The sequence below is a fragment of the Zonotrichia leucophrys genome, chromosome 3, assembly GCF_028769735.1.
Source record: "Zonotrichia leucophrys gambelii isolate GWCS_2022_RI chromosome 3, RI_Zleu_2.0, whole genome shotgun sequence".
Taxonomy (NCBI): Eukaryota; Metazoa; Chordata; class Aves; order Passeriformes; family Passerellidae; genus Zonotrichia; species Zonotrichia leucophrys.
In genome coordinates this window covers 108,319,355-108,340,574 of record NC_088172.1, presented here as the reverse complement: position 1 = coordinate 108,340,574, position 21,220 = coordinate 108,319,355, and the positions used below count along the sequence as shown (strand labels likewise).

At 37.1% G+C, this 21,220-nt stretch overlaps 1 protein-coding gene across 3 annotated transcripts in view; it reads right to left on the bottom strand.

Annotated features, from left to right (window-relative positions):
* SUPT3H (SPT3 homolog, SAGA and STAGA complex component) overlaps positions 1-21,220 on the bottom strand; it is a 255,664-nt gene that overhangs the window by 109,497 nt on the left and 124,947 nt on the right. For all 3 annotated transcript variants that reach the window (XM_064709906.1, XM_064709907.1, XM_064709908.1), the window contains exon 3: positions 19,577-19,661. In XM_064709906.1, the coding sequence (XP_064565976.1) occupies positions 19,577-19,661 (85 nt within the window). The remainder of the gene's footprint in view (positions 1-19,576; positions 19,662-21,220) is intronic.

Sequence of the window (21,220 nt, the reverse complement as noted above, 5' to 3'; positions counted from 1 at the left end):
AGTATCCCCAATGCATTGCAATTTCAAAGTAAGCAAACCCAGCAACAGCAATTCTTCATTTTGAATTTGGTTTGGAGCCCCGTCTGGCAAACGGCTCCGATCCTGTTTTAAAGCACATCCTCCTGTTCAAGCAGCGATGATGGACTGCAAGGAACTGCATTAAGGTCTCAGACAAGTAAATTACTCTGGCTTCAAACTGTCGAGTAAACTTTGCAGCTTTGTACTTCACAGAGTACAGTTGGTGATAAAGACACAGAAACCCCAGGCTGCTGGTTTTGGCCGTAAAAACGCCGACTGAAGTAATCAACCCGTACAGCATGTGATGAGGAATATCATTTACACAGCAGAGACACACACTTGGTGAACTGATACACTTCCGAACACTCTAAAAATTGCTTTTCTTCACCTACCCCCAAAGTCCTTCCTTTGAAGCCTTCACAGGACAGGAATGTGAGACAATTTCAAACCCTAAATGCAATAACTATCTAATCACAACTTTGACAACTGTATTTTCTAAAAGCAAGTATCTGCTTACACTCCTGTTAGTGCATTCCAAAATCATGAGACCAGGTAAACCAAGCTGATAGAGGGATCTAGTGCTTAATCACAGAATCACACAACAGGACAGGCAGGATCTGGGGATGTGCAGCTGCTTCCTCTCAGGCTACCAGATCAACTCCAAACTCTTCAAGCAACAGCACAGGCAAAACCATTAAGCTTTCAGTGAGCAAAAGAAATGATCACAAGCCATTTTTTTCTTAAGATACATTTAAAATAGAACATTATTTGTTTTCAGCTATTTATTAAGCCACACTATCAGTGCTGAAACATACATTTCCAAGTGGGATAGTGAGAGAAACTCTGCAAATTTCACTACCATGGCACAACATGTCTTTTTATTTTTCAAAAGATAAAACACCTCATTGCCTTTTCAGCACACAGATAAGATACTGACACCTCTCAGGATGGATAAGGGCACTAATTGATTAAATGGAAACTGTTCATGTTATGTTGCTCTAAAAGATGTTTTTGTGCTGATCCAGTCTCCTTGAATAAAAATAACTGCATATACATACCAAAGTGTTTGTTCCACTAGCAGTTTTTATGAACTTGGGTAAAAACATTATAAAAGCAAGTACTCATACTGGATGAAACTGCTTTGGGTAGGAGTCTGCGTGTTAGAGATGAGAACTGCCCTTGGCCATTCAGCCTGCGTGGTATTTATGAGCAACACTTCATTTTCACAATCTTAGAACACTTACAATAAACAATAATGATAACAGTTTTCAAAACACTTGCTGAATTTCAAAATATTTTCCCAGAGAATAATGTTTGCCTCTCTCTGTTTTGATACGTGCCTTGGAGTCAGGCTGTTGCAGGAAACTGTGGAAAGGTAAGAATTTTTTGCTTATGATATTGAACAGTAAATCTTGAGTATTAGACTCTTAGATCTTTAAATAATATTTACTATTGTTATATGCATGGCTTTATAAACTATTTTAGAAAGTAATTTAGAATATGAAGAAACTAGATAACCTTTTTTAGCTCAGCTCTGAAATTACAATGGCATTCTCACTCTAACTGCATAAATAACACCTTTCTCTGTAAGTTCTGGGATGCACAAATCCTTCCTCTCCATAAAATTTACCAACCTAATAAATACTGACCTAGAATCAGCAATTTTGGTATTTATTAGGAACTCTAACTAAATTCATAAATCAACATAATACCTAAGTGGGCAGTACGACAATAATTTTATATATTCTATATAACTATTTCACATAACATATTTAATGGTCAGAAACATTACACATTTAGCTGGCAAGTCTCTCCTTTAGCATTCAATAAATGCCACACTTTTACATAAGAAAATGTATTTCAATCTAATGTTTATATTTTGACTGCACCTAAAAATGTATTTATTGTAGCATACTGCATCAATAAATGAACAATTATTTCTCAGTGGCATGTAAAATACATAGTGATGTCAGCAGCATTAAATTCTAGTGCCAAGGAGGGAAACAGTTAAATGTAGTTTAACTATAAAATTAATATTATACTAATTTTAATAAAAGGAAAAGATTTACCTTATTATTTTTAGTTCAGACATGCAGTCATGTGCAAGGTAATTCAATACCCACTGTATAAAATCTGAACTATGGAAATGTTTTACAGATGTTTCTAATCAGCTTCCTTTGTTTAACATTAGAGCTAACCTCCAGAAGATACATACAAGCTGCACATCCTACAGGTAATGCTCTCCAGATGGGATGTTTTCCCTGAACATCGTGCTCACTAACACAAGGAATAAGGAATAACATAAGGGATATGCTGTGAAGAAAAAGCATCTTGGCAAAGCATTTCTAATGTCATTTTGGATACAGTGCCACGACACATCTTTTCCAGCTTGCCTGAAGTACTTCTTGTGGAAAACTCCCAAAACATACAGCATAAAAACGTCTTGGGTTCGGACAGCTTTATGTTGATTGCTGGGCTCTAGCAAATACTAAATACAGTAGTGATAGCATCTTAATTCTTAACTTCTTCCTTTGGTTAAATTGTACAACTTCCCAGCTGTTGGGTCTCTAGAATATTCCTGCAGTCCTATCCTATACTGAATTTTCTCTGGATACACCAATTTCATCAGGAAGACACTCCTGCAATGAATGGTGCAAGCATGTCTTTCTTGGCAACAAGGAATGAGCTTCCCTTGCCTGGATGCTGGTTGGCAGGGAAGAGCAAAATATCCCAGCTCCTTAAATTCATTCTTCTTTCATGGGTTAACAGCAGTGACTGAGGGAGGAGGTCTCTAGCTGAGACAGATTAGATGATTTTTGTGTTAGACCACTTGATGCATCTGCTGAACATTACCTCAATGCCTCGTCCAGGTACTACTGACTTAGAAAGGGAAAAGCCCTGAAATTCCAGAGAACTCCAGGGATGCTTGCAGGAGTGCACCCTGGAGCCCATTTTTCTGGTGATCTGAGTGAAGGAAGGAAACAAAATCTTCCTTTAGCCCTCCAGAGAGACAACGCAGGCAGGGACCATCATTTGTCCAGTGTAAGGACTTAGCCCACACCCAAAAACATCTCAGGAGCTGTCAGGTAGAACATGGGGGGAACTGAGGCAGATTCCTCAAATTCCACATAAATGCACAACCTCTCTTGTCAACCAGGACATAAAGTATCTAATTCTAAGTATTTTTATATTTTTTTCAACTGCCCACCCACCAAACACATGTATAACCATCAGTCCAGGCTTGCACAGCAAAAAAAAAAAAAAAAAAAAAAAAAAAAAAAAAAAAAAAAGAGTACAATCCTCTGACACAAAAATACATTTTCAAAGAACAACCAAGGACATAAGAAACTATATTTTCCATCAGGCAATCAGATCTTCCCAAAAATGATCCTAGCGTCACTGTAAGAGCAGCTGTGTTCAGGGTGGCTGCAGAAAGACATGGATATCTACAACTAATATGCTATAGATCCCTTCCTTGAGTGCACCAAATTCCTGGTCTACAGTCAGCAAAACAGAAGTGAAATCCACAATCCAGTGCTCCAGAGCTGACTCCTGCCTGCCTTAGAGGGATTACATCCCTTGGCAGAGCCTGGCTGGGAGTTCCAGCACATCTAACTACTAAGCACCAATAAACACTAATTAAAGTGTTTCCTGCCCCTGAGAAGGGCAGCAACTCTTGCATATGAGCACAGCCCTGTCTCCTATACTTGTATTACTGAAGCATTTGGAAGTTTAATAAAAATTTGGATTTTAAATGGCTTGTGACAGGTTAAGATTAACATCCTCCTACTGCAAATGCTTAGAAGCAAGGAACTGGCAAGACACAGACTATATTTCAACCAGACAGGCATGTTTCTACTGACAGTGACAGAAACATTTCCACAAAATAGCCTCCTGCTGTCTCCAGCACTAATGAAACACACGGCATACGGCGGCGGAACGGCACTACATTTCCCTCAGAATATGAAATGCAAACTCTGCCTTAACCATCCTCCAGAAATCCACCAGAGCTACAACTTCTGTATAACATTAAGTCTTTGTTAAGTTAACTGCTGGAGGGCCTAACGGCTCATAAAAAAACCCCACCACCTCCAAAAAACACCCCCAAAATTATGTCATGAAGAACAACTTAAGATGGAAATCCAGTCAGACATAACTCCTACCCATCACTTGTGTGTATGGGGTAAAAAGGGCTGCAGGCCCTGTAGCTGCAAGGAAGACCAAAATAACTAATTAGGTCTATGAACAAAGAATATCCCAATCCTGGTCTCCAAAAGAGGTGTTTGTACGTTTTCACGACTGCAAGAACACGTTTTACACACAAAACGGATAATGGTGAGGTGTAAACCTTTCACTTCCATGATCCTGAACTGCTGATTCAAACATATACAGTCTTGCAAGACAGAGTCTGAAGCAGCTTTGGCAGCTCAGTTTTACTAGACCATAGTTATGCCAAAACATCCCAACGAGGGCATGGAGTCATTTGAGGTCCTTAACTCGAAATTCTATTATCCTCAGAGACATTAAATTATACAGTCAGTCTCCTTTTCACTTGATTATTTATTTTTGCTATATATCTATTCTGGTTTTTTGTTATTTCTAGCATCCAGCTATATGCTATTGACAATGGTGAGTCATGAAACTACAGTGTTTGCCACCATACAGTCAGGAAAAAAGGACATTGTCACACCAGGCTGAGAGATAGCCAATGACAAACACACAAACAAAACATGCAATGTGGACAGTAATAGTCTCAAAAATTCAACTGGTATGAGCATTTTTGCAGATATCAAAATAAATGGGAAGTGCAATTGGAATTTGGAAGAAGATAGTATTTGTTTCTGAAATTAAAGTAAGTGCCTTCTCTTCATAAGAATGTATAGGAGAGAATAAAGTTTAAAATATTGACTTTATTCTAACAGGGAGGATTGACATAATTTTTTTAATGGATGCCACGAACCCACCAGGAGTTGGATCTTCATGACCCTCGTGGGTCACTTCCAACTCAGGATGTTGTAGAATTCTATGAAACAATATAGCAGAGAATTGTGACAAAAATGCAAATGTGTAGCAATAATGCAACAAGTCCACTGTCTTTAAAGCTTGGGTGTTTCTTTTTTTCTTTTTTTTTTTAATAAAAAACTTGTTTTTCCCTTCGAATTAAATTCACTGAATCACAGAATGGTTTGAGTTAGGAGGGATCTCTGGAAAAAAAAATCCATCACTAAATCAGATTATAGATGGATATATCTAACGTTGAATTTGTTCACTAGGCCACATTTGGTGCTGTATTATAATAATGAAACAGAGCTAAACCTGCAAAACATTTAAAATCACTTTTTGTAAATAATGAAGTTCACCACTAATATGAATTAATTACCATTAAAAATGAATAAACAAAACCAGTCAAGCTTTTATGAGACCCTGCAGCTATAGCTGAAGAAATAGATTTATAAAATGTAAGCTGAATTTTTTAACCACAAATAATCACTATTAAGGATTAATTTGGATTAAATGCACATGTGAAATATATTAATACTTTAATCATGAATGCTGGACACAACCTCGAAAATAGGTATTTCTATTGGGAAAATCATATCACTTGAAATAAACAATTTTGCATGTAAGTACTAAGCAATATTTCAATGATCATATAGAAAAATAATAACATCAAAAGATGTATTCAACAGTCTTATTTTATGGCACTCACTCAGCACGAGGAGCTCTCAGGTTCAACTTTACATTCTTCCAGCAAGTAGAAACTTGAATATTGGTCTCTCCTCTCCAGGGCTGTTGTCCTATACACAGGACTACCAGCTAGACAAGATTCCTCTTCATCTCAGTAGATTGTTACACTTTCAAAAAATAAGCTTTTAGTTTTGTTCTGATGAAAAAATAAAGCAAATGTTGAAACCTCTAAATTTTTCAAGGAAATGGAATTTTTATTTTCCAGCCAAACACAGTAATTACAGAGACCTCTGAGCTGGACACAAACCCTGCAATGCTTGAGCAAGCGTCTGAATTTTAGGCTTGCAGTACTTGAGCTGAAAATCAAGCAGCATTTGAATCAAGACTAACAGGAATATAATAGAAATGCCACCACCTCCTATTGTAACTGCTCACATACTCACAGATTTGAAGGAGTTTCAAATGTATGGATAAATATTGGAAAAGGCCCAAAATGAACACAAAGGAAATTCAAGTCCTAAAAGCTATACCGGAGCAATCTGAAAGGCTTGCTTTAAACCTGTTAAAGGAAGGAAATTCACAGTTAAGACTGAAAATCCTGGCTGGAGCTCCAGCCTTCAAATACATACATTGCCTTGCAGAAACAAAAAGGGATAGGCAAACCATACAAATCAAGACCACAGTGTCAGACTGGATTTCCAGTTTTAACTATGATTTGTGACATATTAGAGAACACTTTATTTCATTCTGTTTCCATAAAGTTGTAGCTCTCAGATGGACAGGCCAAGAACAGTCAAACTAGCTGAGGGTTTATTATAGCAGCAAAATCACCACCTTACTTGGGTATGAATGGATTTTTTTGCTACAGGTCCATAAAAAATAGGAAAAACTAATAGAAGAAAGGAAAAAAGGAAGATAAAAACAAAGGAAGCAATACTTGCAGAAGGCACAGCACTAGATTTAACAAAAGTTGCCCTTTCCAGTATAAATCACTCTGTTTTACTTCCCACAGCACTATCAATCATGATATTCTGTGCAAGTATTTTAAAGCAACTTCTGGTAGTTTGCATCAAACTTTGATTAGGCAGTTACCCTTAATTCTTCAAAAACAGGGCTTAATTTAATAAGTAATTGTATATATACACATGGATACACACCCATTTATATGTATATATTTAAGAGCTTTCCTGAACAAAGGCCAAAATTAGTTTGAGATATGGCTCAGATGACCTCTTGAGGCTCCTTCCAGCATAGTTCTTCCACAGTTCAGAATGGAAATTCCAGAGCAATCAGGGTAAAAAAATGTGTCATTAACCAAAAGGAAATGCTCAATTTATAACTGGCATGCCACAAACTCAGTGTGTGGAGAGGCCAAGGACCAGCCTGGTTAGTGGGGACACAGAACAGGCAAAGTCCTAATAGAGGTGTCACAGCCATTTCACAATTTTTGGGATGTCATGAAGCTCACTTTTGACCTGTGAGCAGGAATGACAGTGAAATTCAGAACCAATGTGAGGATTAACCAGTTATTATTACAAAGGGTTTTGAAGAAAACAGGTGCTGAGTAAAAATGCTGTGTATTAGTGGGATGACTAATAAAAATGGTTAGTTACAAGGAGCAAGATTCTAAAGCAAGAAATCCAAGACATCTGGGGAGGAGTATCGGTGTAATAAAATGAAAACAAACCAACTCGTGTTATTTGGCAATCCCACATGCGAAGCACTTGAATTTTACACTTCTGGAGCTTATGTCATCATTGAGCCTCCACCTTACACTCTGAGAAAGCTGCAGTTTAGAGAACTTCTATTTTAAAGCATATATAAGGTGTCAAGGAGGCAGCTATTCAAGAAAAAACTATCCTATTTAGTCAAGTCACTAACTGGGACACTGTTAAACTGTTTTACACCAGAAATGAATACGCCTCTTCCAGCATTTATAAGAGGGGATGTAGAAACTCACAAATACTCCTCGAGACTTCAAGAACCTTTGCTACAGTTAGAGATTGCAAGTGTATTGTGTATTAAAAAAGAAATGATCCACGCTTTTAAAATATCATCCATAGCCCTCCATAAATCCCCAAACCCTTCCCATTAATGGTTACTGTGTGATTAATGTTTGTACTGGGCCATTTTAATTAGTGAAACAATTCAGAGTTCTACCTTAAAAAGCAGCTTTGTGAAACTGCAGTAGTTGCAGAATATTTCACTCCTGGGCTTGATAAAACACTAAACCAGAAACTGCTTTCAAATAACTGCCTGCCACAGCACTTTTAGCCAACTTTTGCACCTGGTGCTGAGAGGAAAAGCCAAGTGAACTTTCACTCACTTGTTGCACGTCAGCTTCAATGCAATGTCTTTCTTCTGTTGTGTTTGGGTTTCTAACTGGAAGAGACAAGTAAGCTAAACTAGCAGCCAATCAATCCCTAAATTCTAAGAATGCAATAAAATTTGATACCAATAAATCTTTTCTTTTAACAGCCAAAAGAGATTAACAAAGGTATTTGAAATTTTATCCTCCTCTGTACTTTCAATAGGACGATTACCTGACAACCCTGTTGAATCAAACAGCAAAATTAAAAGAGACACAATTAAGCTTGTATACACAAGGAACAGGATATGCATTTATGCATATCCCTAGTAGGTCCTCCATTATATATTAGCCTTGATGTATTTTTCTTCCTCTTACAATAAAAGTTATTACACCTTTGGACTGTCAAATAAAAATTCAATTGGCTGAGACACGGACCGTCAATATAAAATAGCTTTGCACAGCTTCCCTCTTGCTACAACCAGTCAATTCTTTTCAGCTCTGTCATTAATTTGTTTCATTACTTGAGGAAAATCCACTTTGTCTTCTTTGTACTTTCATTTTGCATCAGTAAAGTGATCCATTTTTATTCCCAAATTTGGAATGCTGATGTTGGCACAAGATCATCAAAGACAAAAATGGTAAACAACCTAAAAACACATTCAAGAATTAGAGATGATAAAAAAGTAGTTGCTGAGTATTGTGAGAATGATTGTTAGTAACAATATCTGCTGAGCATATTGAAGTTGATATACTGGCATCAGGCTGTGTGTCACTACACAAGTGCTCATTATGGATCTATATATAAGACATATGTTTGCTTGTTTGTTATGGTGCAGAAATGCCAGCATTCACATCCCCATGTGTATGATACTGTCCACAGAAGAAGCATTTGTCACAAGACTTTCTGGTTACCATGAATTCTTTCCTAAAATGTGGAATCTGTCTCTTCCCTTTCTTTCCCATCTTGTGCTCTCCTTTACACACAGACACCAACAGCCTCATTCCACCTGTTCCATCATTATCCACTTAAGTTTCTCTGGCCTCATCTGAAATTCAATTTGGAAGTAACACATCTGCTGATTCTCATTCCATTTACTACTTCTTGATGACTTCTCTGTCATCAGCACTTAATGTCCTGTAAAGCTACTTCCCAAACTCATTCTCCAGATCAGACCTTCTGCAAGCTCCAATGCACCAGCCACAGCTTCTCTTTCAAACTCCTCTGCCTCTTATTTCAATTATTCCCATTCTCTTGCTACTGAACGTTTTGAGAAAGTGTCATGGGAAGCTCTTCCAAACTCTTTTCCACTACAAGGTTGTTTTCATCTTCTTTTATCCCACTGCTTTAAACAACCCCTTGCTGCATCTCAGGCTTTGCATTCCTTATTCACAACCTGGGTTCCAGTTCAAGCTTGATAATTCTTCTGCTACAGGAGAGAAAATAAGCATTCCCACAAAGCAGCTCTCAGTTTTTGTTCCTAAACATCTTCTCTTGTCATAAATCTTTGGCCTTTTTCCCAACTCTGACCCACCTCAGAAGCTGCATCATATCCTGCCCACTGAGTTTTCAATTTTTCTTTGCTCTCTGGTACTTTCCCTCACTATGTAGAGATGACCTCAGTCTATCCTCTCCTTTAAAGAAACTGTATCTCAATCCAGCCCCAAATCTTTTCTGATTTGTTTCTTTCTCTTCATCTATTAAAAAACATATACTATGAAGTTTTCAGCTAATGCACAGACTTCTAACTCTGTCTTGGATCAGCTCCAAGGTGACTTTTAAGAAATCCCATCCCTTAAAACTGTTCATTTTGGAGACACTGTGTGCCTCTCCCTAGCCAGAAACCTGGGCCTGAAGTATGTCTTTATTTTCTCTGACTTTTCTACTGCTTTTAACTTTGTTAACATCTTCTGCCATCAGAGAAATTCCTGTTTACCTCCTTTCCTCTTGCATTGCTTTAAGACTTCTGCCTTGGGGGAGTTCTCTCTCAGTTGGGAGCTCTGACTAAACATAGAAATCTACATCTGAGCTGGTCACCCAAGGCATAATTTATACTCACTAGACAAAAATCACCCTTCTGGGTCCAAATTCACCTCACCCTGAAATAAATCACAGAAACCATAATTGGTTTGGGTTGGAAAGGGCCTTAAAGATCACCAAGTTCCAACACCTTGCCATGGGCAGGGAAACCTCTGACCACGCCAGGTGGCTCCAAGCCCTGTCCAGCCTGGCCTTGGACACTTCCAGGGGTGGGACAGCCACAGCTTCTCAGGGCAACCTGTGCCAGGGCCTCACCACCCTCACATTTAAATGCCTGAGAGAAGCCAAATAAATACTATAATACAAGTAACATTTCTCTCTATTGTTGCTCATTATTTCTCCAATAAGCAGACTCTGATTCACAGGAATATCAACAACTGATAACCAATAATTTACTGAAGTACTTCCTATGCCATGTTCCCTCACAGAGGTACAATGCCTTTACCCAAGATATAACAAAATGGGCAGTCTGGGGACATAGTGACAGGACAAGAGGGAATGGCTTTAAATGGAAAGAGGTGGGTTTAGATTAGGTACTGGAAATAAATTCTTTACTGTGAGAATGGTGAGCCATTGAAAAGGTGACTTTTTGGTGCATTTACCAGAAAAGACTTAAAACCAAAAAGGGAAGAACCCTCAAATTAAAGTGAAGTTTAATATGCATTTTCTTTGCCTGTATAGCTTTCATTTTTCTATGGAACACATGAGTAAAAAAAAAAAATTATACTTTTGGATACAGTTGTACAAAATTCCTAATATATTACTTTACACAATGGAAAGTTCTTCTGCCAACATACAGCAAAATCTCAGGTAAGGCAGAGAGTTAATTTTACTCTGTTGTCATCTTTGTCAGGAATGGGTTACAGCCCATACTTGCTTTGCTCTGTTTATTTGCAAGTCTGAGATAAAAGACTGTTTGTGCAAGTTTTTGTGTGTAAGTTATTTTCTGTCTACTCAAGGACTGTGCAGCCATCAACACTCCTATCAGGTAGAACTCGTGGCTTGAAGATAAAAGAACACAGAAATAAAAAGCATCGACATCTCCCACAATTAAATAAATACTGATCTAAGGGTTTCTGCTTTTATCGCTGTTTTTCTTGGCCAGTGACACTTACAGACACAAAAGGGCTGCATTTGCCAAAACTAAAGCACTTAAATTTTAAGAAAACAGATTTTGCAGCGCTTCAAGAAGTAAAACAGCTTCTGCCAAGTTTTGCAGTACTTGCTCACTATTTGTATTTCCAAAATAAAATTGTTTTGAAAGATGGTAACACCTTTGCCTTCAGCTACTGTTTCCTTTTGCAGAAGAACCGAACTGGAAGATGTTGGAAAAGGTGGAGAACTTTGGTATCAACAGCTGTCTTATTAATAACCAAGTGCAGTATTAGAAACTCAGGACCTCTGAACACTAGGTGTCAGTGTAAGAAATGGAAAAATATCAAAAACCTGTTGTTTCCAATCAGGTGGATTAGCTAAGAAACCAGAAGCAGCTGTGACCACACTTCCTTGTAACTCCGTAACACTGTTAACAAGCCAATCTTCCTAAAAAATGTTATTCTGAAACTATCAGTTTTGCTTCAAATCAGATAAGGTGATCTAAAAATTACAATGAATTTGCTCTGTTAACCACTCTGAGATGACCTTTAAGGTTTATGAGTTACACTTCAAGACATGAAGAGTTTTCATTACTCTTGTTCCACCACAGATATCCATAAATCAATTTGTGTCCTTCACAACTAAAAGTTTACAGGTTGCCTGCTTTTTTTCCTTTTTTATCCCCCGCAGAATCAATGAAAAACTACATATCTATACCAGAAATACAGCTAATGCCTGAAGTCACAGAGGTGAGATGTCTCTCACTTCACTTAAGAAGCCCAGATTTTAAATGCACTGCCAGAATTTTAAATAACTATGTTAGGACATGAAGAATCACACGTTTGAAGTGCCCATTTATCTCTCGTGACACAAAAGATGATCTGGTGTCACTACCTCAGATTTAGAAAAACACGTTTGTCATATTTGTTTACTTCTATGTTTTACCATTGATAAATTTCTGATGCTTTTCATTTAATGTACTAATTTCTGTCAGAATCAGAATACTAGGCAAGATGGGTCTTTGTGTGCAGGATGGACTTTACACACATTTTCACATAATATTCCATTTATACCACACAAAGAAGTTAAAGAAAGAATGAAACCCTGAACATCAACTTTCCATTTGGCTTCTGGAGCTTGGAATCTAATTATGTTCCTCAAAATCATAATCAGAATATTGATTTACCAGAGTTCACCATATTGAGCAATACAAATCTAATGATTACTCTTAAATTCTTAAATTCTTGTTTGTTCGTAAGTGACATCAGTAGAAGTAGGCAAAGACCCTAAACACTGCATCTGTACACTGACTGTCCCTGCTCAGCTCAGCTCATCCAAGGCCTCAACAGCTGTTAATCTCTTCCATTCTCCTAAAATTTTACATAAAAATTAAATAAAGGATCCATCTGTGTTTTGGAAACATGGGCTGGGTTCAGCTTATCAACTGTTTCATAAGAAGCCCCAGAAGCCAAGGGAATTGAGTACATATATATTTAGGAATGCCACAGATTCCAAAGCCCCCATGAGTGAAATTTCATACCTACTTCATTCCTCTAGTCCAACATCCTGAACAGGAATTTGATGTGTGAAGGGTGGTAAAAACAACCATGTAAATATAGAGACATATATTCCTATACATTTACAGAGCACATAAATCCATGACATTGTTATTAAAGGCCCAGTCTGATACAGAAAGCCAGGAAATACTGGGATTATTGCTGCCTGCACTACCTTCAGTCTTTATATTTTATATGTTACAACACGATCTTTTAAGCACTGATGACTTTTTGTTTTCCATTTAATCTAGTCAATGCTTTGGATCTTTTTCTTCACTATTGAACATGCTAGTACAACTTTTTAGGTACAATTATTCATTCCCTTGTTTGATAATTTAGGGTTTTAATAACAATATCCTAGTCTCTTTCCACTTGTAAGATCAGTGAAGTTCATCACCACTGGATGCTGAGCAGCATCTCTAGATGACCAGGCAAAAAGCAGCAGCCCTGTGTTAGAGCACATGCTGACCCTGCACAGAGATCCATGGGAAAAGAAAAAATCTGACCAAGTCACTAAATTCTCAGTCTCAAGAGAAAGCAGAGAGAGAGCCCAGAATCCCTAACTGGGACTCCTGAATCATCTCCTGAAGTAAATTCCATCCTTGAGAATAGATCTGAATATGGTGAGCAAGGGGCAAACAATATTTGAAAACATTCTACAAACTAGAAAACTCAGGACACGTATTTTCATATACATTACCATATAAATCTATCATATAAATCTAAATACTGACCACATTTAAATGCTTCAATTGCACAGGGAGCAATTAACCACTTGCTAGATAAAAAGCCCCATCTCTCCTTTTCCATCCTACATGGGGAAATGAAGACAAACTCACAGGGCTGGTACCCAGTGAAATTTTTATACTACAGACTTATTTTCCAGTTTGATTTCTACAGGGCAGGTGTGCCATGCGTTTGCTGCAAATGTATGCATGTTGTTTTTTCAACTCTACAGTAGGAATAGAATGATTAGGGGAAGGATTTCTCCCAGATGGTTTTTGTGAAATCCCTTTATCCCATCCATGTAAACACACAGCATGTTCCAGCTTGCTGGGCTGTACATCCACCCTGTGACTTAGTACAAAGTCTGAATGTTTAGTTAGCCAGAAGATTGTTTCCATCCTGTGATTCATTAGGTCCCTATGGTACCCTCGACTTCCTTTATTTTGTACAATCACAAATTATATTAGTTTGTCTTATTTTGATAACCCTTTTAATTAATGTCCTGCACAGGAAACTTTATAACTGTTTTAAAACAGACTCATAAAACAAGGACTTTTCCTGTTGCTGGGGTGGTGTAAGTGACAGTTCCACGTAACTTTGGGATATCAGTGGGCAATTCCTGCCCATGAAGGAACTGATTTCAATTATTTCCTTCTTAAAAGCAACATCAGAAATGTTACAATTATGTATATAAAGGTTACAAGTCGAACAGTTCCAAAATGTAGTAAATAAACCTGGAGCTGTGTGAGGTTACATATACTAAAGTGACTGATCCAGTTTGTGAACAAATAACTACTGTGATTTAATTTTAAAAACCCAAGAACCTCTACAAGCAAAAAACCTGTAAAGGACCAAGAAAGCTTTATCCTTGCCTCTGTTTAAATCTCATTCTTCCTATTAGCCTCTCCCATTGTCACAGTCATTTTCTCTGGAAGGGCAAGTGAAGGTGAGTTTTCCCTTCTTCTTTTGTTTTAAACTGCAATGAAAGAGTAACAGCTGTAGGAATAAGGCTAGGAAGAGAAGAAAGTACACCGTGATCCAGAAAATATACAGCCCTTTGAAAACATAAAATTCACACTGCTTATGATAAATAACTGTATTTTGTATCAGTAAACTTATGCTTGTCTCTGTACTTTCACCATTCCTTCTCCTCGGAAAAGTGGCAAATGACTACCCAATCTTTACTAAACTCACTATAAAAAGCCATTTATTCCACAGGATGGATTTACCACAGATCTATTCAGGACTCAGGCACACTGCTGAATCTCTGCCTCTCACTCTAACTTTTCTACCTATGAATTACTGCTTCATTTTAATATAATCTACACATGCCAGTATAGACTATTCACCTGCTGACCTGTGCTTTGTGTTTTGGTTGATACCAAAGGACTGATTCTGAATTAAATGTTGTGTGTATAAGAGAAAATTTATTTCAAATAGTAAAAACAACAACAACAAGAATTATCCATGCGAATGTTCATTTATACATATATATAACTCAGGGCCCAAATCATGTTCCTAAAAAGAAAGAAAGAGTGGAATATTAATAGCTTTAGGTATCAGCACAAGTTGTATGAAATTAAAAACCATGGGAAGATAAAAGTAAATGACAAAAGAAATTCCAAAAAGTATCACGTACAATATGATTTTTGGCAATTGAAGTTCCTTTAAGTTGACACTACTGAACTCTAAAAAAAGGCAGCCAAGTTTGTCTGACTTCAATCATTTGACATCAATTGGAGAGAACAGAGTCTACCTTCCAGGAGACACACATTGGATGACAGGGAGCAAACCACAATTCTATTAACATGAATTCTACCATTCATGACCATCTTCATAAGGACTTACCACACATTACAAAGAATTACAGCAGATAAAACATTTAAAGGATGCAGTCCAAGGCTATTGTGATGTTCTGTTGGCATGCCTCTGACAACCACTCTTTCAGGAACAGACAGGGTTACTTACCTGCATTTTTTGGTGTGGTTGTGTGTAATTTACCTATTCCTTTGTTGAACTGTGTCCTACTGCTAAAATAGCTTCCATTTTTTACAAACAAATCTAATCTCTTCCCAAAAGCTATTTGATATCTCTGAAACAAAATGTAAAGGACTGAACTTTAAATCTAGTGCTACACTGAATAACTAAACTCTGTGAAAACAGGTGCCTGTACTACCCCTGCCATAGTGCGCCTAGAGGATAAACTGTTGGTATTTCATTCTGATAACAAACACCCAGCTAATACATTGTCAGCAGAAGGAAAGACTTCGTTACCAGCTCTTCTGATTTAACAAGTGCATAGTGATCTTATTGTCCATTTGCCTTTGAATGTGACATCTGAAGCATGAACAAGGAGCTATGGCCCTATCAAGAGAAGATACTAATAATATTTCACTTTTAGTATTAGTCTAATAATATTACATTTTCTTATGAATCAGCCCAAAATGATAAAAATTTTGGAGAGAGATGGTGAAGGTGAAGATGGACTTTTTCATAAATATTATATAAAACAATTTCCAATTTGTTTTATATCTGAATATGTGCAAGATTTAGGCTATTTTCATGGCAAACCTCTAAACAGTAGCTTAATGATGAGCAAAAATTCCTATTCCATTCCTTTAATTACAGGTTTGTTTTTGTTTTTGTTTTTTTACACAAAGTGCTGAATAATATACATTTGTCCTAAAGGAGGATCTTCAAGTTTCCTTTCTAAGGGTTTAAATAGATATGAGTAAGTTATTGCACAAGATCATGCTTCAAAAACTTTTTAGTGCACGTGAAGATTGTACCAGATATGATGGAAGAATGAAACACAAGAGGTCTTTTTCCACTTCAAATGGTCAGTAAAATTTAAAGGCTTGTCCCCTTCTGATTAACACCTTTTGCACTCCCTGTTGAACTGTTTTTGCAGGCACAACTTTCCTTGTATTACTTATGCCTAACCATAAAGAAAATACAGCTTTGATTGGAACCTCTAGTCACAGCCCACATAAAGAAGTACAGTTTAAGGGTAAGATGAAGGCATCTATAAATTCCTTAAACAATTACCTGTAAATGAACATTTAGATCTGTTACCAAATACTATTAGTCAACAGTGAACTTGATTTAAAATTAAAACTTAAATTCATTGTGCTTATCAAATACATTGTGCTTGACCAAAAAATGTACAGAACTTTCTAGTGTAGGGGCTTTATGATTTTCTGTTGCTTGATATATAAAAACCAAAAGGTTTAATAATTACAATATAAGCATAAAAAATTCAAACTCATGACACAAATATAATGGAATTTATCTCTCACCTTTCATGCCTGTCTCCTAGACATTCAAACCTAAGCCAGCTGTCAAAGGATTAATTTCTTAGTCAGCTGAGAATACAAATTCCTAGACAGATACAAACCCATTCAACTCAGATAGTAATTTTAGGATGAAATGAATCTTCCTCTGGAGATGCTCATTTCCTCCTATACATTGCTATATACTTTTAGTAGAATTTTCCTTTATGCAAAGCAGTGTGCATGTTATGCAAAATACACCCAAGAATGGATCATAAAATGTGATGAAGACTCTTAAAACTCTGCTTTCCAGGAATTTGCCTTGTTAGTGCACTCATCTGCTACAGCAGCCGGACCTCATGAAGTGCACAGTGGTTTGAAGCAGTGACTGTATAAATCTGCTCAAACCAGACCTTGATTTAATAGAGTTCAGATCAACTCTGAAAATAGGAAGCTGGAACTATAAAGCTGCAAGATATCAGAAGTTAACCAATCAAAGGTAATCATGCTGGAAACTTATTTTTTAATGCAGAGGCTCAAACCTGGACTTAATCAACAAAAACAAGCTCTTCTTACAAATGCTTACTATGAAAGATGTGTGCAACATGCCAGCTTTATTGCAGGTATAAAAGTAATTTCTACAGTTTCGCTTTATACCTGTATTATGGATGGAAAAATGGACATGAATTAAACAAGAAATCATTAAATTACATAGTGAGAACTAAGTAGTCCATTAACATGAGCAATATGACAAAATCCAGGTGGTAAGCAATAAATTTACTTCTGCAGTCAGCTTCATTTATAAAAATAGCATTTTTCTAGTACTGGGTAAATACCAGCAAAAACACCTACAAGTAAAGTGAAAAATTCACATAACTGCACAGAAGCTCAATAAGGATGTGCAATTGAGGATGACAAATGTGCAAAATTCCCTATCAGAAGCCTGGGGCATGTAAAACGCTACTGATTTAAGAGTTCCGGCATGTGAATGTCAGAGGTCAAAGCAATGAGCTATTAAAGATACTTTCACTTCCTCAGGAATAAAGTGCTGTCTTGGGCTGGGAGGGGAAAGGTTAGAAAAGCTGTTTATCTGCCGCTCCATTCCCATTCTTCCTTCTGTCAGGAAATCCTACAAGCTCCTGCACCCCACGCAGGGTTAACCCTGGGTCACATCCAGCCCCCGAGTAAGTTCCCGGCTTTGATTAAAGTGCAAAGACCACATGGCCACAGGTTGCACTTTCTCAGCTGCAGGGTTTGGTAAAGCTCAGCTCAGCTCAGCAGGACAGAACAGCCCAGACTCCAGCCTGTTACTGCTGAGAGAAGAGCGAAGCCGCAGCCACCAGTTTGCATAAATTACAGGGGTCATTAACAAAGAGAAAATGTTACTTTGTCAGAGCTAAAGCTGGAATAAGAACTACAAATACATGCCCAGCACAGAGTGTTTAACCAGCGGGAAACCTACAGAGAGGGGAGAGACGTTGTCCCCTCCAAGGAGCCACGGGGCATGTTCAGGACAGCCCAAGCGGAGTGTAATAAGGAAAGAATCCACAAAGATGCCAGGAGACTGTGGAGACAGGGATACACTGTTGGCCTGTAGAAGTATGAGCAGAAAGAAAGTGCCTGGAGTTGGAAGGGATGCCAAGGCATTTGCTGAGATGCAGGAAACTACTGAACGGCTGCTGGATTAGGTGCAAAGCTGAAGGAAAACACCTGTTGCAGGCACACAGTGGGCAAGGGGAAGTCTGATTTTAGTATATTTCTATTAAAAACATAAATGTCTTATATGCATGAATATGTAGAAATATATATTAAATGTATTTTTATACACACATAAATATTTATAATATGTGCTGTATCCCATTCTGAATTTCATCATTTTACAGAAGCATTTAAATCTAGTTAAATGTAGTACCAGAATCTACCTTGAAACTTAAAAAGCCTTGTCATTGCTGAAAGGGCTCATTACAAAAAAGAGGTGTAGGAACTTGCAGCTCAAAGCTCTAGCTTATCCAAGGACTCACCAGATGTAAATATTAGTTATAATATGTATTAGTATAATCTATATACATTAGTTCCATATCATGTCCATTCCCACAGGTGCTGGTAATTTCATTCCAATCACAGAATCATTAAGGTTGGAAAAGACCTCTGAGATTATCAAGTCAAACCATTAACCCAGCACTGCTAAGAGCAGTAAACCCTGTCCCTCAGTGCCACATCTACATGTCTTTTCAGGGCTATGATAAGAAAATCACACTTTTTATGAAGTTACAGGTGGCACGTGAGATTATACATTTCTATACAAAAGTATAGTCATTTGTAAGATAGCAAATTCATGCCATGGTGTAAAATACCGTGATTTATTAAGAGGAGATTTATTTACTAAAATACAGAGCAGTTCAAATTTAGAGTTGTTTGTGACAGATGTGATTCAAAACAACCTCATTTGTATAGCACTTTCATTGGCTTTCAATATATTAAAATACTCCATATTTTGGCATATTTTTGACAGAAATCAAAACATCTGATGGAAGGAATATTAAGACATAAATTCTAAGTAAATAATGCATTAACACAAATAATAGAACATAAATTTTTTAAAAAAGACAGCAAGGCAGCCTTTAGAAAAATAGCCATTTCTTCTAACAATCTAAAGTTTTTTTAACAAAATCCCATCAGCTTTTTTCCCAGGGTTAGGTGGGGTTGCATATCTGGTTCTACAGATCACTGAGACCAGAGAATCATCCTCAGTTTCTGTGTACTATTTGTTCCTAAACTCTGGACAATCCGTTATTAGCCATTAGCTCACAAAAATATCATGTGGATTTAAAGAATTTTAGAGTGCAGGCTATTTTGCCAGTTATGTTCTTACCAAATTTATCAGCTGAGTGTGAACAATGTCTTCCACCAGAATTGCAGTTTCATGGAGTGGCCTGCGAGCATCTCCCAGGGAAAACCTGAAACAAAGAGGTTTATTGCAAGGTTATGGAAATTAGTTAAAGAGAAAAGAAGTATTGGTCTCCTGAAAGATAAAAAGAAGAAAATATTAATAATAACAATATGGTTAATACACTTGTATGTATGGAAATGGATCACTCAGCCTGGTGCAAGGATTATAAACCATAATCATGGGATTAGTGGAACAAAAGAGCTGCACGATGTACACTAAAGCACGTACTGAAAGACTGAGGAAACAGGAAAATCCAGTTTGTAGGAGCATTTTTGTACACCTCTCATCAATGAATAACACTGGAAAACCTGTAACAATGGATGACAAGATTTTTGCCTCAGTCTCCACTGACAACCTCTCTTCACACACTTCTCTGGATGATCTTTAATGTCCTTTCCAGCCCAATAAATTCTATAATTCTGTGAGAAAAGAGCAAGCAAAACTGCAGCATGTGCACTACTAACTCTGATTTTGAAGCTCCCTTTACTTACAGAATTACCAAATAACGATTCGAAAAGGTAAAATGCCAACAGGTTTTTTAGCCAAATCTAAATGCTAGTGCTAAGATGTGGAAGAAACAAATGAAGAGTAAACATTTTTATACATAATAATATACATGAGACTCCTAAAAGTCTACACTGCAACATGAAATGGCAGAAGATCATAAAGAGATTATAGTGTTCATGTAATATCACAAACAAAAGCCAAGGTGAGGCCAGCAAGGAACATAAAATGAGGAATTGTGACAATGGACTTTGGAAGGCAGTTTTTCCTCTTCCTACTTTTCTCATACTTCTTTTTCTGCTATTTCTTCTTCTCTAAGAAACACCAATCTTACATCATTCTAGAGAAAGACAATTCCTACGCTGTTTAGTATTTCCTCAGAACATTCCTGAGAATAAAACACTTTCTCTTCTCTTAAAGCTGAGTTTTTAGAATACAAAAACTTGCACAGTAAAATACATTCATTGTAAATTAAATAGCACAGGCCAACAATAACACTATATATTCTTATAAAAAGAGTGACATTTTATTTACAAGCAAGACTCAAATCTTTATAGGTGACTGAATATATAAATTATTTCTTCACAAAAGTATTAGTCTACCTTGCAATATAGTAAAACACTATTTAATCTATAAACAACGAAAGAGCTCTATAATAGGGTTCTTTTCCTTTATCTAATAATGAAATTATTTCCAGTGTTCGGGAAGCAGCATTCCAAATTCTAATAAATAAATAAATAAATAAATATCAGCCTGATACGTGTAAGAGCCCAACAAGAGCTACTCAGGCAAAATCTGAGCATAATCCACTGCACAGCACTGGTCATAGCATGAGGAAATCACACTCTGTATTTGTCCCTTATAATTTGTCTCTCCTGTTGGGACTATCAGCGTCTCAGAGACACAGTTATGTTTTATAACATGCTTTACATTTCTAAAATGAGCACAACCCAAATATTTTTTTTCTCCATTATGCAGGGCTGCACATGCACCTGGATTAGAATGTCAGGCACCTCCTAGGACTATAAGGACAGTACAGCAATGTACCCAGAGACTATTAAA